This window comes from Cyprinodon variegatus, unplaced genomic scaffold (genome assembly GCF_000732505.1).
Source record: "Cyprinodon variegatus isolate N-32 unplaced genomic scaffold, C_variegatus-1.0 Scaffold165, whole genome shotgun sequence".
Classification (NCBI taxonomy): Eukaryota; Metazoa; Chordata; class Actinopteri; order Cyprinodontiformes; family Cyprinodontidae; genus Cyprinodon; species Cyprinodon variegatus.
The window spans coordinates 1,293,147-1,306,791 of record NW_015150618.1 but is presented as its reverse complement, the minus strand read 5'-3'; the positions used below and the strand labels follow the sequence as shown (position 1 = coordinate 1,306,791).

Sequence of the window (13,645 nt, the reverse complement as noted above, 5' to 3'; positions counted from 1 at the left end):
GTGTAAAATTCAACACTGCGGTTCATTTGAGGCTTTAAAATTGAGTAGTTTCTGATCATTCTTAATCATTCGAACCTGTTACTTTTATCCAAGCCTGGTGGTTTGGGTCAAATGGTTAAAGCTTTAACATAATTGGAACATTTTGAACACTGCAAAGATCCAAAAGGCACATCCTAACTGATCTTGGAAAAGATAAACAAGGAAATATTAAAAATTTTGGAATTACCATCACACCTCCCTCACTTAAACCTCACTGTGGACTACAGTATTCTTTGTTGTCATGCCAGGAAACAAACCAATTTCAAAAACCAATTTAGACTATTGTTACAAATGAAAAATAAAGTGGTCATATAACCAGTCATTATAATTACTGATGAAACAAATTTAGAAGCTTGTTAAAGAGTTTTTTAGAAGTGCAACTTGCTAAAAGATATTCAGTAATTAGTAAATATCTAAAAGTTTATTGCAGCTGTACATATAATGACTGTATTAGAAAACAATGACAATAAATTCAAATTATTTGTTTTTAAAAATTATAAATTTAATTAAGATGTTTGACCCACCCTGCTTAGAAAGGCACATAATTAATTTAAATGTACATGTAAGTAACACACAAACTTATTAAAATAGCTGATGCAGAGGAAAAAATGAAAGGAGCTAATCTTCCCATTGTGAGTGTTTTCCACTTTCCTCATCTAATAGTGACTCAACAGACTTTGGCCTGTAAGGTAAGGTAAAAGGAAGAAAAAACAAACAAGACAGCAGCAGGGAAAATACAATACACAAAAGGACATTTCCATTCGCCAACAGCATCTTTTAAGTGGACCCCTTACGTGGTTTCTTGGTCGTGACATTGACTATGTAGCTCTGTGGACCCACTCCAGCGCTGTTATAGGCCCGCAGGGACATGTAATAGGTACTGCTGCCCTCCAGATCCCTGATGAGTACTGATGTTTTATTCCCCTCTGTTCTGACCACACTGGCTGCATCCGGCTTTTCCTTCTCTCTCCAGTACAGCAGCTAGACACAAAAGATGTTCAGGTCACACTTCATCAGTTCCACTGTACACTTTTATTTCTTCCCTCTTTAGCATGGGGCATTACGTGCAATCTGATTGAAAAAATAAAAAAATAAATAAACAAAATGGTAGAAAAAAAAGGAGCACATTGCATTAAAAGGAATCAAATTCTTTTTGCAATGTTCACTGCATTTTTGCATGTCAAAGTAAGACAGCTTCTGGTGGTCTGACCTCATAGCCAAGGATACGTCTTCGGCTGTTGCTCCACGCCAGCGGCTTCCAGGTGACCTCGACTTCAGATGCTGAAACACTCCTCGCCCTTAGCTTGACTGGAGCTCTGCTGGGTTCTAAAACATACACATGATACTTAGAGTTTCATGCATTCTCTACACCCACATTCACACTATGACTAAACAATAGAGCGGCTTCATCTAGTATTTTTTTTTATAATTTCAAGAGAAAGATAACCTCTTTGGTGAATTTAAATCATTTTATTACTATTTTGGTGCTGTAGAAATTGTAATTTCTTGACTAATATTTCACACAAACATGTGTAGTCGCTGTTTAAAACATTTTTAATATCTGTCCGGAGTAGAATACTTATGGTATGCACCTTCTTCTGCTGAGTAGATGGTAGTAACAGGACTAAAAGGCCCTTCGCCCTTATTGTTGTAAACCCCAACTTTGACTTGATAAGGGGAGAAGGGAGGGATGCTTTCATTCTTAAAAACGTATCTTGAAGCATCAGGGGATGTGACGGCTGCCTGCATCCAGCCTTGTGCTCCGAGAGGGCGGAAAGCCACCACGTAACCAAAGCCTGGCCCGCTCTGCATTTCCTCTGGAACGGGCTAAGGAGGCAGCAAAAAACAGACAAAGTACTCATTAGAAGGAAGCTTTTGTGTTCCTCCTGATGTTACCCGATTCAAAGAAATATAGAAGAACTAAAGTGCTGAGTCAAAAAAACAAGCAAATCTTGTAAATTTGAGAGTCATTATTGTTTAACCTTACTTTTGTCGCCTCTAGTAGTATAAAATAGAACCGTATATTAAAAACCAAACACCAATATAACACGTACAACCAGGTAAAGCTTAAAGAATCACATGTAATTATCTGCACACTTACTTCCCACGTGATGACAAGCTCCGATCGTCCTCCACCACCACCGCTTACCCTCGCTGGAGTCACTCTAGGCACTAACACGCCAAAAACATTGCTTTGTTAAACTAACCGTATTTATCAATCAAGAAAGATAATATAGATTGGCAGTTATGCTGAACATGTAATAGATATTCAAAATGCATTAAAACTCATCCTAAAAGAACCAAAACATTGATCTTGTGCAAAATTTTGTTCAACTGCAGTTTATTCAAGTGACTTTTTAATAACCAGTGAAGCAGCAAAGAAATTATATATGTGATGTGTATTGATTGTTAGAAGATAATCCCTTTTAGGGTTTGGCTATAATACACAATAAAGCTATTGAAGCTACATACAAAAAAGGTTTCCTCTGACACAGTTCAGTTTAATTTGCCTTTTAAACACCTGGCATTTTGTATACGGCTTTCTTACTTAGCCTCTTGTTCTCTGAATCCAACAACAAACTCAAAATTCTTAGAAAAATCAAGCAGGGATGATAGATGTGGCACCTTTTTTCTTTTTAAGCATTTAATGTTGCCTTTAGTTGACTCATTTTAGTTTTTGAAAATAGGAAGCAGAGGCGTTGCAATGTAGTATCTTTTATTGAAATTCTTAAGTTATTCTAAAATGCTGAAGTGAGAGTTTTGATGAATTGGAAGACAGTGGGATACTTCTTAAGGTTTGCCTCTTGTCTTTGGCTCCCTGGTAAAAGTAAAATTGAATTTTAACATTTTCCTTCTACTTATAATGTCCTTAATAATCAAGTACCGTCTTATACTTTAGACCTTATTTTCCATATGTTCCCAAAGAACAGTAAGTATTCATTGCTGCAGGTATACTGCTAGTTTCTAAAAGTCAGGAACTAGCGTGCAGTTTTTTTTCTATAGAAAGCTTAAAACTTGCCCTTTTTAAAAAAATTTGATATTTTCATAGTCCTGGTTTTCAAAGGCTTCCTCAACAGCTATACTGCTGTAGGCATGATGTCTTCATTCATCTATTACTTATAATGATTACCTTTTTTGTGCTTTCCTTGATAACTTGTGTTGTTGTGTGACTGTCCTGTCCTTTCAGCCCTGAGCCAGTAGACACAAATAGCTGACCTCCCTAAACTTGGTTCTGCTTGAGATTTATTGTAATAATTAAGTCCCTTCCTTTTACAATGATAAACTTCTTGCTCAGCATCAGAGATTGGCACTAAACAAGGATTCAATTCCACTTGCTGGTTTTCTTAGACAGACACATTTTGTACTTAAAGGCAGTGTATACTTTGCAAAGTCTAGTATAATGTGGTAGTGCACTATATTATGTTCAAATATGATTCAGAATTTGATTAAATTTGGTTTGATTGTATTGGGATAAAAAAACAAAAATAGGTAAAGAAACTAAGACAGAACCAGAATTAAAAACTGCTAAGATATTCAGTTTAATAGTGGCTCTCTCACATATATGGCTGCCAACACGTGAATCATGTTTGGAAACAAGGCTGTGTCAAAATGTAAAGCTAATGATAAGAGAAAGGTGCATGTGCAAAATGGATTGTGAGAGAAGCTTGTTTTACTCAAAGCAACCTACAGGAGGACTCAGAGTCTGTTATGGTTGCAAGCAGAACCAGAATCTCCAATGGAATTGTATGTTTTTGTCATAAAAGCTTTATCATTTTCATATCTGATTTTTTTGAGTGTGGATAAAACGAATTTTGATGAATTAAACACCCATGAGGAGCTACTTTATTAAAAATACAACTTGATATACTTTTTCTGTGAATAATCATGAGCAAAGCGAGCCTACATACAGTATGCCTGAAACTGAAAACTGAAAACATTTTTGAAATCAACTTTCGTAAGACGGCCCAATATTATATGGTAACTATCATAAAACATAGAATTTGATAGTATCAATCAATCTATATTTTTAGTATTTTCATCATGTTTCTTTATCAATATTCTATTTGAACTTGTGTAAGACAGTGTTTCCCAACCGGGGGTACGCGTGCCCCTAGGGGTACGTGAGTGCAATGCAAGGGGTACACGAAAATATTTTATTTATCCGGTAGTAATATAAAATAGGGCTGGGATCTGTTTTGCTTTGTGAGGAGCCAACTGAATAATTGAACATGCTTTTATCAATCAAAAAGTAAGTTTTCTAATGCAGAGGAACAGACTAAATGTAGAAAACAGCCTGGTAGCAGCTGTTTTTCACACTGAGCTATCAGAGCTAATCAAAACAAGCTCATGTGTCTTGATGAAAACAAATTAAACTAATTAAGACAGTCTGACTATAACTTTAATTCTGTATTTTGTTCCCAATACATCAATTTTAAATGTAATTATAAGGGAGTTACTCATAGGAGCTCCAGTTTTATTTAAATACAGGTTTATAATATGATTTTATTTTGTATTTATTTTGATTCCTTACTAACTTCCAGGCAACATATTTATGTTGTTTTTTTCTTTGATGGACAGTATGAAATTATAAAATGCTCAAATTAAAAGATTAAGTAAAATTGTCTTTATTTCAGCTATTGTACATTCCACTTTTGGACAATCATCAATAATTTTGACTGTGAGGGGTACTCATGGTAAGCAAAAATGCCCAATGGGGTACACAAGTCAAAAAAGGCTTGGAAACACTGGTTTAAGAAAGGAGCAAGAAATAGACTTACAAAACAAACAAAAAAAAAAGTCCCAACAATACATACGCATTTCTTTGGTGCGGGTCTTCTTTGAGGGTTTGCTGGGCTCTCCTGTTCCAACACTGTTGGTTGCCAAAACTCTGAACTCATAGTCAACCCAGGGACTTAAATCAGTCACAGTGGCTGAGAGCTCTTTCCCCTTTAAAATTTCTCGGACTAAAAGACATATGATAAATAATGTTTCATCAGCACAGGAAAAAATATTGATCAACTTATGCAATGTTATACATATCAGCTCACAAATATTGTTTGAAACAAATAAAGATTTTCAAAATCAGCATATTTATATTTCTTCTGACCTACATAGATAGTCTCTCTAAAAGCATAAGCTTACCATTGGTAACAGTTTGCCATCCGAGGGAGAAGGGTGTTCTGGCCTGGATAGTGTAGCTGAGGATGGGGCTGTGGTTGTCCAATCCAGGCCTCCAAGACAGAGACGCAGTGGTCTCAGTCATCTCATTCACCTGACAATCTAATGGTGGGTCTGGAGGACCTGGAAGAATGATAAGTTACAGTCCACTTACACAGAAAGATAAACACTTGAAAGATTAATGAGGAGAAGAGGAAGAAGACGTTAGACATGGATAAGTTGGATCATGATCAGGGTTTATATACCAAATGGATTAGAAGAAAGTGAGATTTGGTGTAGCAGCTATTTTATTTAATAATGAAATGCAAACCTGACCAAAATGTAAAACAAATATAGATTGACAAAAACATAATGAACCATACCTTAAGAAGAATTAGACAATGTTATGATTTTTTCCTATATTAAATTCTTACAACACAATTCTCAAAAAAATTTTAAAAACTTATCTTAAATCTGAATGAATGAAATATTCTCACTGAATACTTTGTGCTGTACAAAGTTGAATGTGCTAATAATTTTTCCTGCAAAAAAAATTAACTTAAGAGTAAAAGAAAATCAGGAAGAACTTCTCTTATTTTTTTCAATAAGAAGCTAACCTGGCAGTAGCCAGACTGATATGTGTGGAACTGAGTTGAGTTCTACGTTATCAATCTAGGACGCCTGTCATTAAGTCTGTCCTTGAAAAGGAGGGACGTTTAGTACAATACTTCGAGCTGATTGGGTGACTGGCCAGCTAATGCCGTCTTCCATAATACGGTTTCAGCTAATCGTAACAGCGAATCGTGACTTTTTCACAACTAGAGCAGTAAGCTGGAAAATCAAACTTTTTCCAAATCCTGTAAGAAAAAAAGCAAAGACATCTTTCTAATCAACAAATGCACAAGGTGCTTTTCTTTGCTCCATTTTCAAACGTGAAATTGTCTGTATTTTAGTTAAAACCGAGTTAATTGCGGTATCGACAGGTGAGTCCTCCAGGTTAGCCATGTTTGTAATGCCACAGCAAGGCCCTTCTCAATGTTGTAATTCCTACATGGCCCACCCCAAGAAAACACTGCTGGCAAGTGTATGGTCTGACTCACTGGTTGTTAAGAGATGGACGTATTAGTGGTAGTCTTTTAAGATAGATTTGTTGTCAGACACAAAACTCAGATCTTGCGATAATCCAGCTTGCAGCGAAGGGTTAATGAGAAGCAGCCAAGAGTCCAGTATTTGTGAACCTGTCTTTAACTTTTTTACTCTTTTTTAACTTCTGTTTTCTGGAGTAATTCCCCACAGAGAACTACTTCAGCAATGAGACCCTTTGTTCCCAGTCACGACCTTTACCTTAATCAGAGCAACAGAATCCATGATGTCAGAAATTTTAGAATGAGACTTTTTCTAACAGCTCCTCTACCGAGTTAAATGGCAACAACTTTGTAGTCAGGGATTCTTGTTACCTTTTGACAGTTCACTTAATGCACTAAAATTAAACATTTAGATGTTTTTTTGCATGAGATAATATCCTAATAGAGGATAAAATGTAACAGATTCAACCTATCCGTGCTTGAGGTCCCATAGACCGTGACTGGCACTCTGGGATTCATACATCTAATGTGATGTATTCTTCTTGATCCATTCATCTCTGCAACTTTATGTATTTTGCATGCATTGGTAATTTTAAATCTTCTTTTGATAAATAAGGAGAGTCCTTACCTCTAACAACCACATCTGTAGCAATTGACACACTGTCCACCTTGGTCTGAACTGCACAGGTGTATTTCCCAGCATGGCTTAGTTGGATGTTCCTTATCATAATGTCACCTGCAGAACGCTGTTGATGTAGGTGAGAGAAATCAAATATAAGAAAAGTATAAAAAGAAACAAAAGGAAAACGAAGAAACTGAAAAAAAAAAAACCTGTTAGAATCACGAAGTTGCAGAAATGAATCAAGAGAACAGGTAAAGCATGTGAAATGTCAAAGCAATTTCTGGTGCCATTCTATTTATTTCATTAAGAGAAGAGAGGGAGAAAGCACTCATCCAGGGACACATCAAATAAACGAATGCTGCTTTTCATCTTCATTTATGAGGGCAGCTCTTTGTGAGGAATTAAAAGCTTTCTTTCAGCATCATCTTTTTATTTATTCTCCCTGCTTTCATTTAGTCTACAGAAAATGACTCAATGCCAAACACACAGTAAACTCTCAACTTTAAAGTTAGAGCTAATGTAAAGTTTATGCCTTATCTCGGAGACGAGAGAAACTGTAAAAGGAGTCGTGACTCTGGGAGCTACTTTGATGTATAATCAGGGACATTTTATGGAGATAAAATTCAGCTGCTCCCAATATTTCCCTCTTTGATTCAACCTGCCATCAAAAATATTTCAGGATGGAATGGATTGCAAATCTACCACTTAATCTAACATTTTATATCTAGAAGTTCTAAGCCTATGCAAGCAAATGAAGAAGTGAGTTGTAAAAAACCGGGTGCCCTTTAACTAAAGAAAGATAACTTAAAATAAGATCTTGTAAGAAAGAAAATGTTTACAAAATTTACGTGTATTTATAGACATCAATGTTAAAATCTAATCAAAACTGTCTTTAGTAGAACTTTTTTAAAGCAGGTGTATTTATGAAAAAACAACTAAAAAGAGATTCATGGCCACCTTTAAATGTGTCCATAGTACTTCAGTTGAGGGGGGATGGCATTCCCTTCTTAAAAAAAAAAAATCTTAAAAATCATCATCTTTCTTAAATCACCATCCCCCCATACCATCCCCTGTGACATTTTAATACTGAATGTGTAAAATTTCTACTATATATTAACAGTAATAACAATAATATTGCCCTTTCCACATTCAGCTCACGAGTAGCCTGAGCAAAATAAAGAAAATCAAAGAAGTGGCCTACCATGAGAAGGAAGCTGATCCCAGCGGGACATTTGTCCTCTGTATTTGTCCCTAACTATGTAGGGGCAGTGATAGCCATGCCAGTCCAGGGACTGACTGCAGTTCTACTGTAAGGTGCCTTGGTCAAGTTCAATGACCAGTGTATCTGACATTTAACAACCATACCATGCATATTGCTTTAGGTTTATAAAATATATTAATTAGGCTAGGCTATGTATGCTTTCATAAAAAAAAAAAAAATCCAACATCCCCTTTTTTTTTTTTTTTTTCAACTAGACTACTGGGGATCCATATTAATTCTACACATGCTGTCACTCTTAGCTCCTCATCCTGCTAATCAAATTTCCTTTCTCTAAAGATTGTATTAATTAATCCAGAATTTTTAGGGATAAATGATAACCGGATCACATTTGTTTCCAGTCATAGTCAAGCTGAACATGTTAGCAATTTGATTCAGTATTTTTTCTTTTTTTCTGAATTTAGTATCCAGTTTGTAGCCTCATAATCAAGACAAATGACTTCTGGTGATCATTTGACTTATGGTTTCTAAGAAGAGGATTTGAATCAGATTCTAAGTGAGGTGTTTATAGCCTAATTGCAAGAAGTCACTTTAAAGAGTCCAAATAGATATTAGAACTTGGGCAATATTTTCTCTGAGTAATACATTTGGCCACTCTAGCACCCACTGTTGTGAGAATTTTCTAGCCTCTAGTCATAATAAGTGAAAGTTGATTTGGTTTATGGCCTGACGAAGTGAATTAGTAATGCTCTTAGTAACTGCATAAGTTTTTCCGTGATGCAGTAATCCAACTTACTTAATCACTTTTCCTCCTGTCAGTAATGCTATTCCTTTACCTTTGGCATTTTACTACAGCTTTATCAATTAAAGGTATAGTGGAGGATTTTCGCAGTTTTTGAAAAGACCTGCCCTCTCCACAAAAAATGCATATGCAAAACCCTGTACTCACTCCTGTGAGGGAACGCCTATTAAACGCGTGTCGAGAGCATGCACGAGCCCATATCTCCTCTTGGATGTACAGAACGCAAAAATATGGTCGCTCAGATGGATCCCATCTCACCCATATTTATTTAGTAAAATTTCCCCGGAAATAAGACTGCTAGTACCTTATAAATGTATCATCTACTTGTATGTGTGTGTGCTGCAGTGGAAATTTGGACGTGTTTGAGGGGTAAATAAGGATCTGTGGCCACCATATAACTACTACCGATGCAAATTACAAAATTAATAAACTTATCTTCCTACCTTATGGAAAGTTACAATATAGAGGTAGTTAACTTTTACCAGCAGTGATGTGAAATGGATTTCTCCAAATAGCATGCTAAACTTTACCTGTCGAGTAGAAACGTAGGCATCAGTAGAAGCCCAACCTGTGCTCTCTTTCTTTTCTTCTCATACACTTCGTAGACATTTTCTCTCTTATGACCCTCCGCCATTGTGAGTAAGGTGAGCTTCAATCACTGGCTGAAACCGTAGCTCACCACATATATACGCCTTAAAGTGCGCATTGGCAGAAAAAGATAGCAACCTGGGGATGAGCACGTAGGACGGCCTTACGTAAACATATCACCAGGATGATTGGCAATTAGGAGGACCACTTATTTTGATGATCCACTCGGAAAAAGAACATCCTACACTATATCTTTAAAGTTACCTTTCATAGGTGCACACCATCTGCTGTCAAGAAGGACAGATTTTTACAGCAGAGAGGGAGCATGGGTGCTGAGATAGAGGCAAACATGACGTTGGTTGGCTGAGGGGCCATAATGTGGGCGAATGTTCAGCATACATTGATTGCTCTCACAGACTAAGAAGAGAGAGGCACTGAGGCCTGCAGATTCAATGATAGCATTCCTGAACTGGAAGTGCTCGCTGGAGCCGAAGGCTAAATGTTCCAGTGATTTGCTTGTTATGTCCAGAACTAAGACTTTATTCACATCAGTTACAATCAACTCTAATCTAATGAAGCCCCACATCTTGTGTCACCTGACAACACAACTAACAACTGGCTGATTGTACAACATATCCTGAATCAATTCTCTTATTGTTCAAACGGAAGCACTTGAAGTACAGTCTTTGTTTTTCTTTGACTGAATGTTGTGTTCACTGTTTAATTTTATTGTTTTATTTTTGTTAAATTGCTTTAGCATTGTACTTTTTTTAATAGATAGCTAAAGCCTTTTTAAAAAAGAAAAATAAACAACCAATCACTTTCCCATAAATAAATAAATAAATCTTGATTTACTTCTACCATGACACACTTTAAAATGGTGTGGATCAGTATAAAACCTGATATTTAGTGCTTTTAATTTTGTAATTCATTTACCGTTTTATTTAATCATTGATATTAAACATTTTAAATTTGATTATTTAATTACCAGTTGTATTCAATGTTCCCATAAAAGGTAATATAACCAAATCCATCAAACTTATAGGTTAGAAAAACTAACTGCACTGTTACTTTGCTGACTAAAAATAACCTTATTTTGATTGAGCAACAACAGAGTTAATAACTACTTACTTTTCTAAGTAACATTCCAAACACTGTCTATAACTATTTTTTATGGCAACTTTTTAGGTTGAAACAGTTATTAGTATAATCTATATTAATGAGTTTCTTTGTAATATTGTTTGAAAATATCTTTACTGATAGGAAACAGAGCTCTTGTAACTGCTGTTTAGTAGAAGCAAAGGTTGATGATGTTTTCTGAATGTGGGGCTACTTGTCTGTTTAAAGTCAGATTTTTTTGACAGCTTTTAATCAAAATACTCATTAAGTGACATTTGAATACAGTGATCACTGTGTGATTGTAGCGGACTGGATGTACTCCCTTGTAATTATTACTGATGACAGGTTTCATGTGACAAGTCTAAAAGCAAAGAGTTATTTTTATATATTTTAATCTCATGTGTTATTTTTAATTCAATAGAGTGCAGCTCTTTAAATGCATCCTTTCTGCAATACATGAAAATAAGTAATTTTCTATGTACTTTCTGAGCTCCACAAATAAGCCCCAACATTATGACCACTGAGAGGTTAAGTTAATAACACTGATTTTCATGTTACCATGGCACCTGCTATTGAGTTGGATATACTGTAAGTAGCCAAAAGGTTAATGTTGAAATAAGGGGCGGAAGCAAGTACAAAGATATAAACAAGTCTGACGACAGACTGCGATAATGAGACAATTGGGTCAGAGTAACCCTGGAGCTACAGCCCTAGTTTGGTGCTTCTCTTTATTTGTAGTAAAAATGTAGTCCAAGGAAGAACAGGGGAGAGCCAATTGTTAAAAAAGGCTCACTCATGTCAACTGGGACCAAAGGCTGATCTCTCTCTCTCTGTTCACTCAATCTGTTGAAAAAAGTAAATCTGCTGTACGCTGTATCAAAGTTTTTTGTTGTTTATTTTTTTCTCTCTTGGACTTCATACTGTAGCTTGAGAACAATAAGTGACTGTAGATCTGCAGCTATATGGCTGTGGACACTTTTAGCAGGATACTGCACACTACCAAAAAATATGAAACAGTTAAGGAATACTGTGAAGAGCACATTGAGTTTGCAGTATTGCCCACAGCTTCTCTAAATTCCCTAGATCTCAATCAAATAGAGCACATGTGGGATATGCTATAGAAAACAATTCTGATCCGCGAAGGCCTTGAAGGATCTGTTGTCAACACCTTGGATTACCAGATTCTACAGCAGAAATTTTAGATTTCAATTGTCTATACAACAACATGTTTTTACATGTGTTAAACAGAAGACAAGCATGCAAGGGGATTTGAACAACGCATAGATGCACTCACCCCACCAACTTTTTCAAAAAAGGCCCCCTGGCTTCCAAAGTGGATGACCTGCTCGTTGAAGAACCAGGTGAACTTCAGGTCAAGAGTCGGATCGTGTGAAACCTGGCAAGGCAGCACAATGCTCTCGCCAAGGGTTACATCTAGGTGTCCCGCTGGACTCGTGATTGTGGTTGCCTCTGTAAATTGTAAACACAAAAACAGAGCCTACCTCATTAAAAATATAGTTGCTTTCTTCTCTATCAGACTGAATAAATCCTCCTTCACACCATCTGATTTTATAATGTTGCTTGTTTGAGCAAAACTGTGCGGTGTCTGTCTTTTCCCTGAACTTTGATAATTATAAGAAAAATTATTCCTTTGATCTACTCCTTTGGAAGATGTTAACAAATGAAAACAAATCCTGTTTCAGTCTGACAGTGACCTCATTTTGCATTTCTTTCATTGAGTCACACAGAAGCCTGTTGGTAAAAATCTGTAAAACGCTAAGAATAATAATAATAAAAAAAAAATCCTTTGTAACAGATTAATTTCCAGTCTGTAATTTTGCTTTGCTTGTGTGAAAAAAAAATGCTAAATTTAATTCTCTCTGTGGAGCCTATCAACATAATCTTTGGTTTTCTCAGCTGGATGTCTCATTTAGCAGCAGTGCTTTTCAGACATTTTTTTTCCCCATCCTGAGGGGCCCACACACCCGTCCTTTGTGAATTCTGCATATATTTTGCAAGAATGTAATGGACAGGGCTGAAATGCAACAAGTCAGGAAAAATAAAGGTCTATATTGAGCTCTGGCAAAGCAAACTGGCTTGTTTATCTGGCAGTTCTGGAGGAAAAAGAGACTGCCAATGGCATTGTATTCCAGCGGACTATCTCAACAACCCAAGATAATCACGGTTTTATCAATATGGTATTAAATACAGCATCCAGTAAAGCACTATAAGGTTCTACTTTGTATTTAACAAAATTCTGATAACTTATATACTCTGAATAAACATGTTATGTGACAAAATTGGCTTTGAACTATTCTAAAAACATAATCTATTCATCTATTTCAGCTTATCCCTGTGTGTAGTTCTCCTGCCTGCATTGAATGATAAACCTCACAGTTGAACTTACTCCCCTTCTGTAGCTTTGTTGTGGAAACAAAAAAAATATGTTATAGAATCAAATTAGCATAATTTACTAGATTTTGTAGTTAAGACAGGAGAACACTATTTTATGTTGACCATTTAAAGCAAGAGGTGAGGAATACTGTATCAAGAACAGGTAGTTAGAGTGATGCGTGTCCTTGATTTCCTAAAGACTGATTGTATGCAGACACACACTGTAAAGGAGATCCTTCTGCGGTCACCATGGTCTTTCTATTTTAACCAAGGGACAATCTTTCAACTCTTTATAGCATAATTAAGCTAAAATTAGCTCACAAAGGTTAAGGATTGGTCCAGTCTGAAATAAGTGCTGTTTAATGAAGCCATGGAGAGTTCAGCTGGCTTCATTGAATAAACAACAAAAAAATAAACATCCTTTTTCAACATAAGGTCAAAAATCTGGACAGTCTACATGGACATCCTTGTTTGAAATTAACTATGCATGAAAATGCTGTAAATTTCTTTAAAACCATTTGGATATGAAATACAATGGGTATACTGTTGTATAGATAATAAAAAAAACGAAGCTCAAGGTTCCACATCAGGGATCACAGAGCCCTCAAATTTCCGAAGTC

General features: G+C 36.0%; 1 protein-coding gene across 1 annotated transcript in view; it reads right to left on the bottom strand.

The window, feature by feature from the left end:
• Positions 1 to 801: 801 nt before the first annotated feature.
• The window catches only part of LOC107086879 (contactin-3-like), a 127,232-nt gene continuing 114,388 nt past the window's right edge, over positions 802 to 13,645 (bottom strand). The window contains exons 13-20 of the mRNA XM_015378114.1: positions 11,926 to 12,101; positions 6,910 to 7,027; positions 5,182 to 5,340; positions 4,854 to 5,003; positions 2,141 to 2,211; positions 1,632 to 1,866; positions 1,250 to 1,365; positions 802 to 1,020 (exon numbers count right to left, since the gene is read on the bottom strand). Coding sequence (XP_015233600.1) covers positions 817 to 1,020; positions 1,250 to 1,365; positions 1,632 to 1,866; positions 2,141 to 2,211; positions 4,854 to 5,003; positions 5,182 to 5,340; positions 6,910 to 7,027; positions 11,926 to 12,101 — 1,229 coding nt within the window. The 3' untranslated portion in view covers positions 802 to 816. The remainder of the gene's footprint in view (positions 1,021 to 1,249; positions 1,366 to 1,631; positions 1,867 to 2,140; positions 2,212 to 4,853; positions 5,004 to 5,181; positions 5,341 to 6,909; positions 7,028 to 11,925; positions 12,102 to 13,645) is intronic.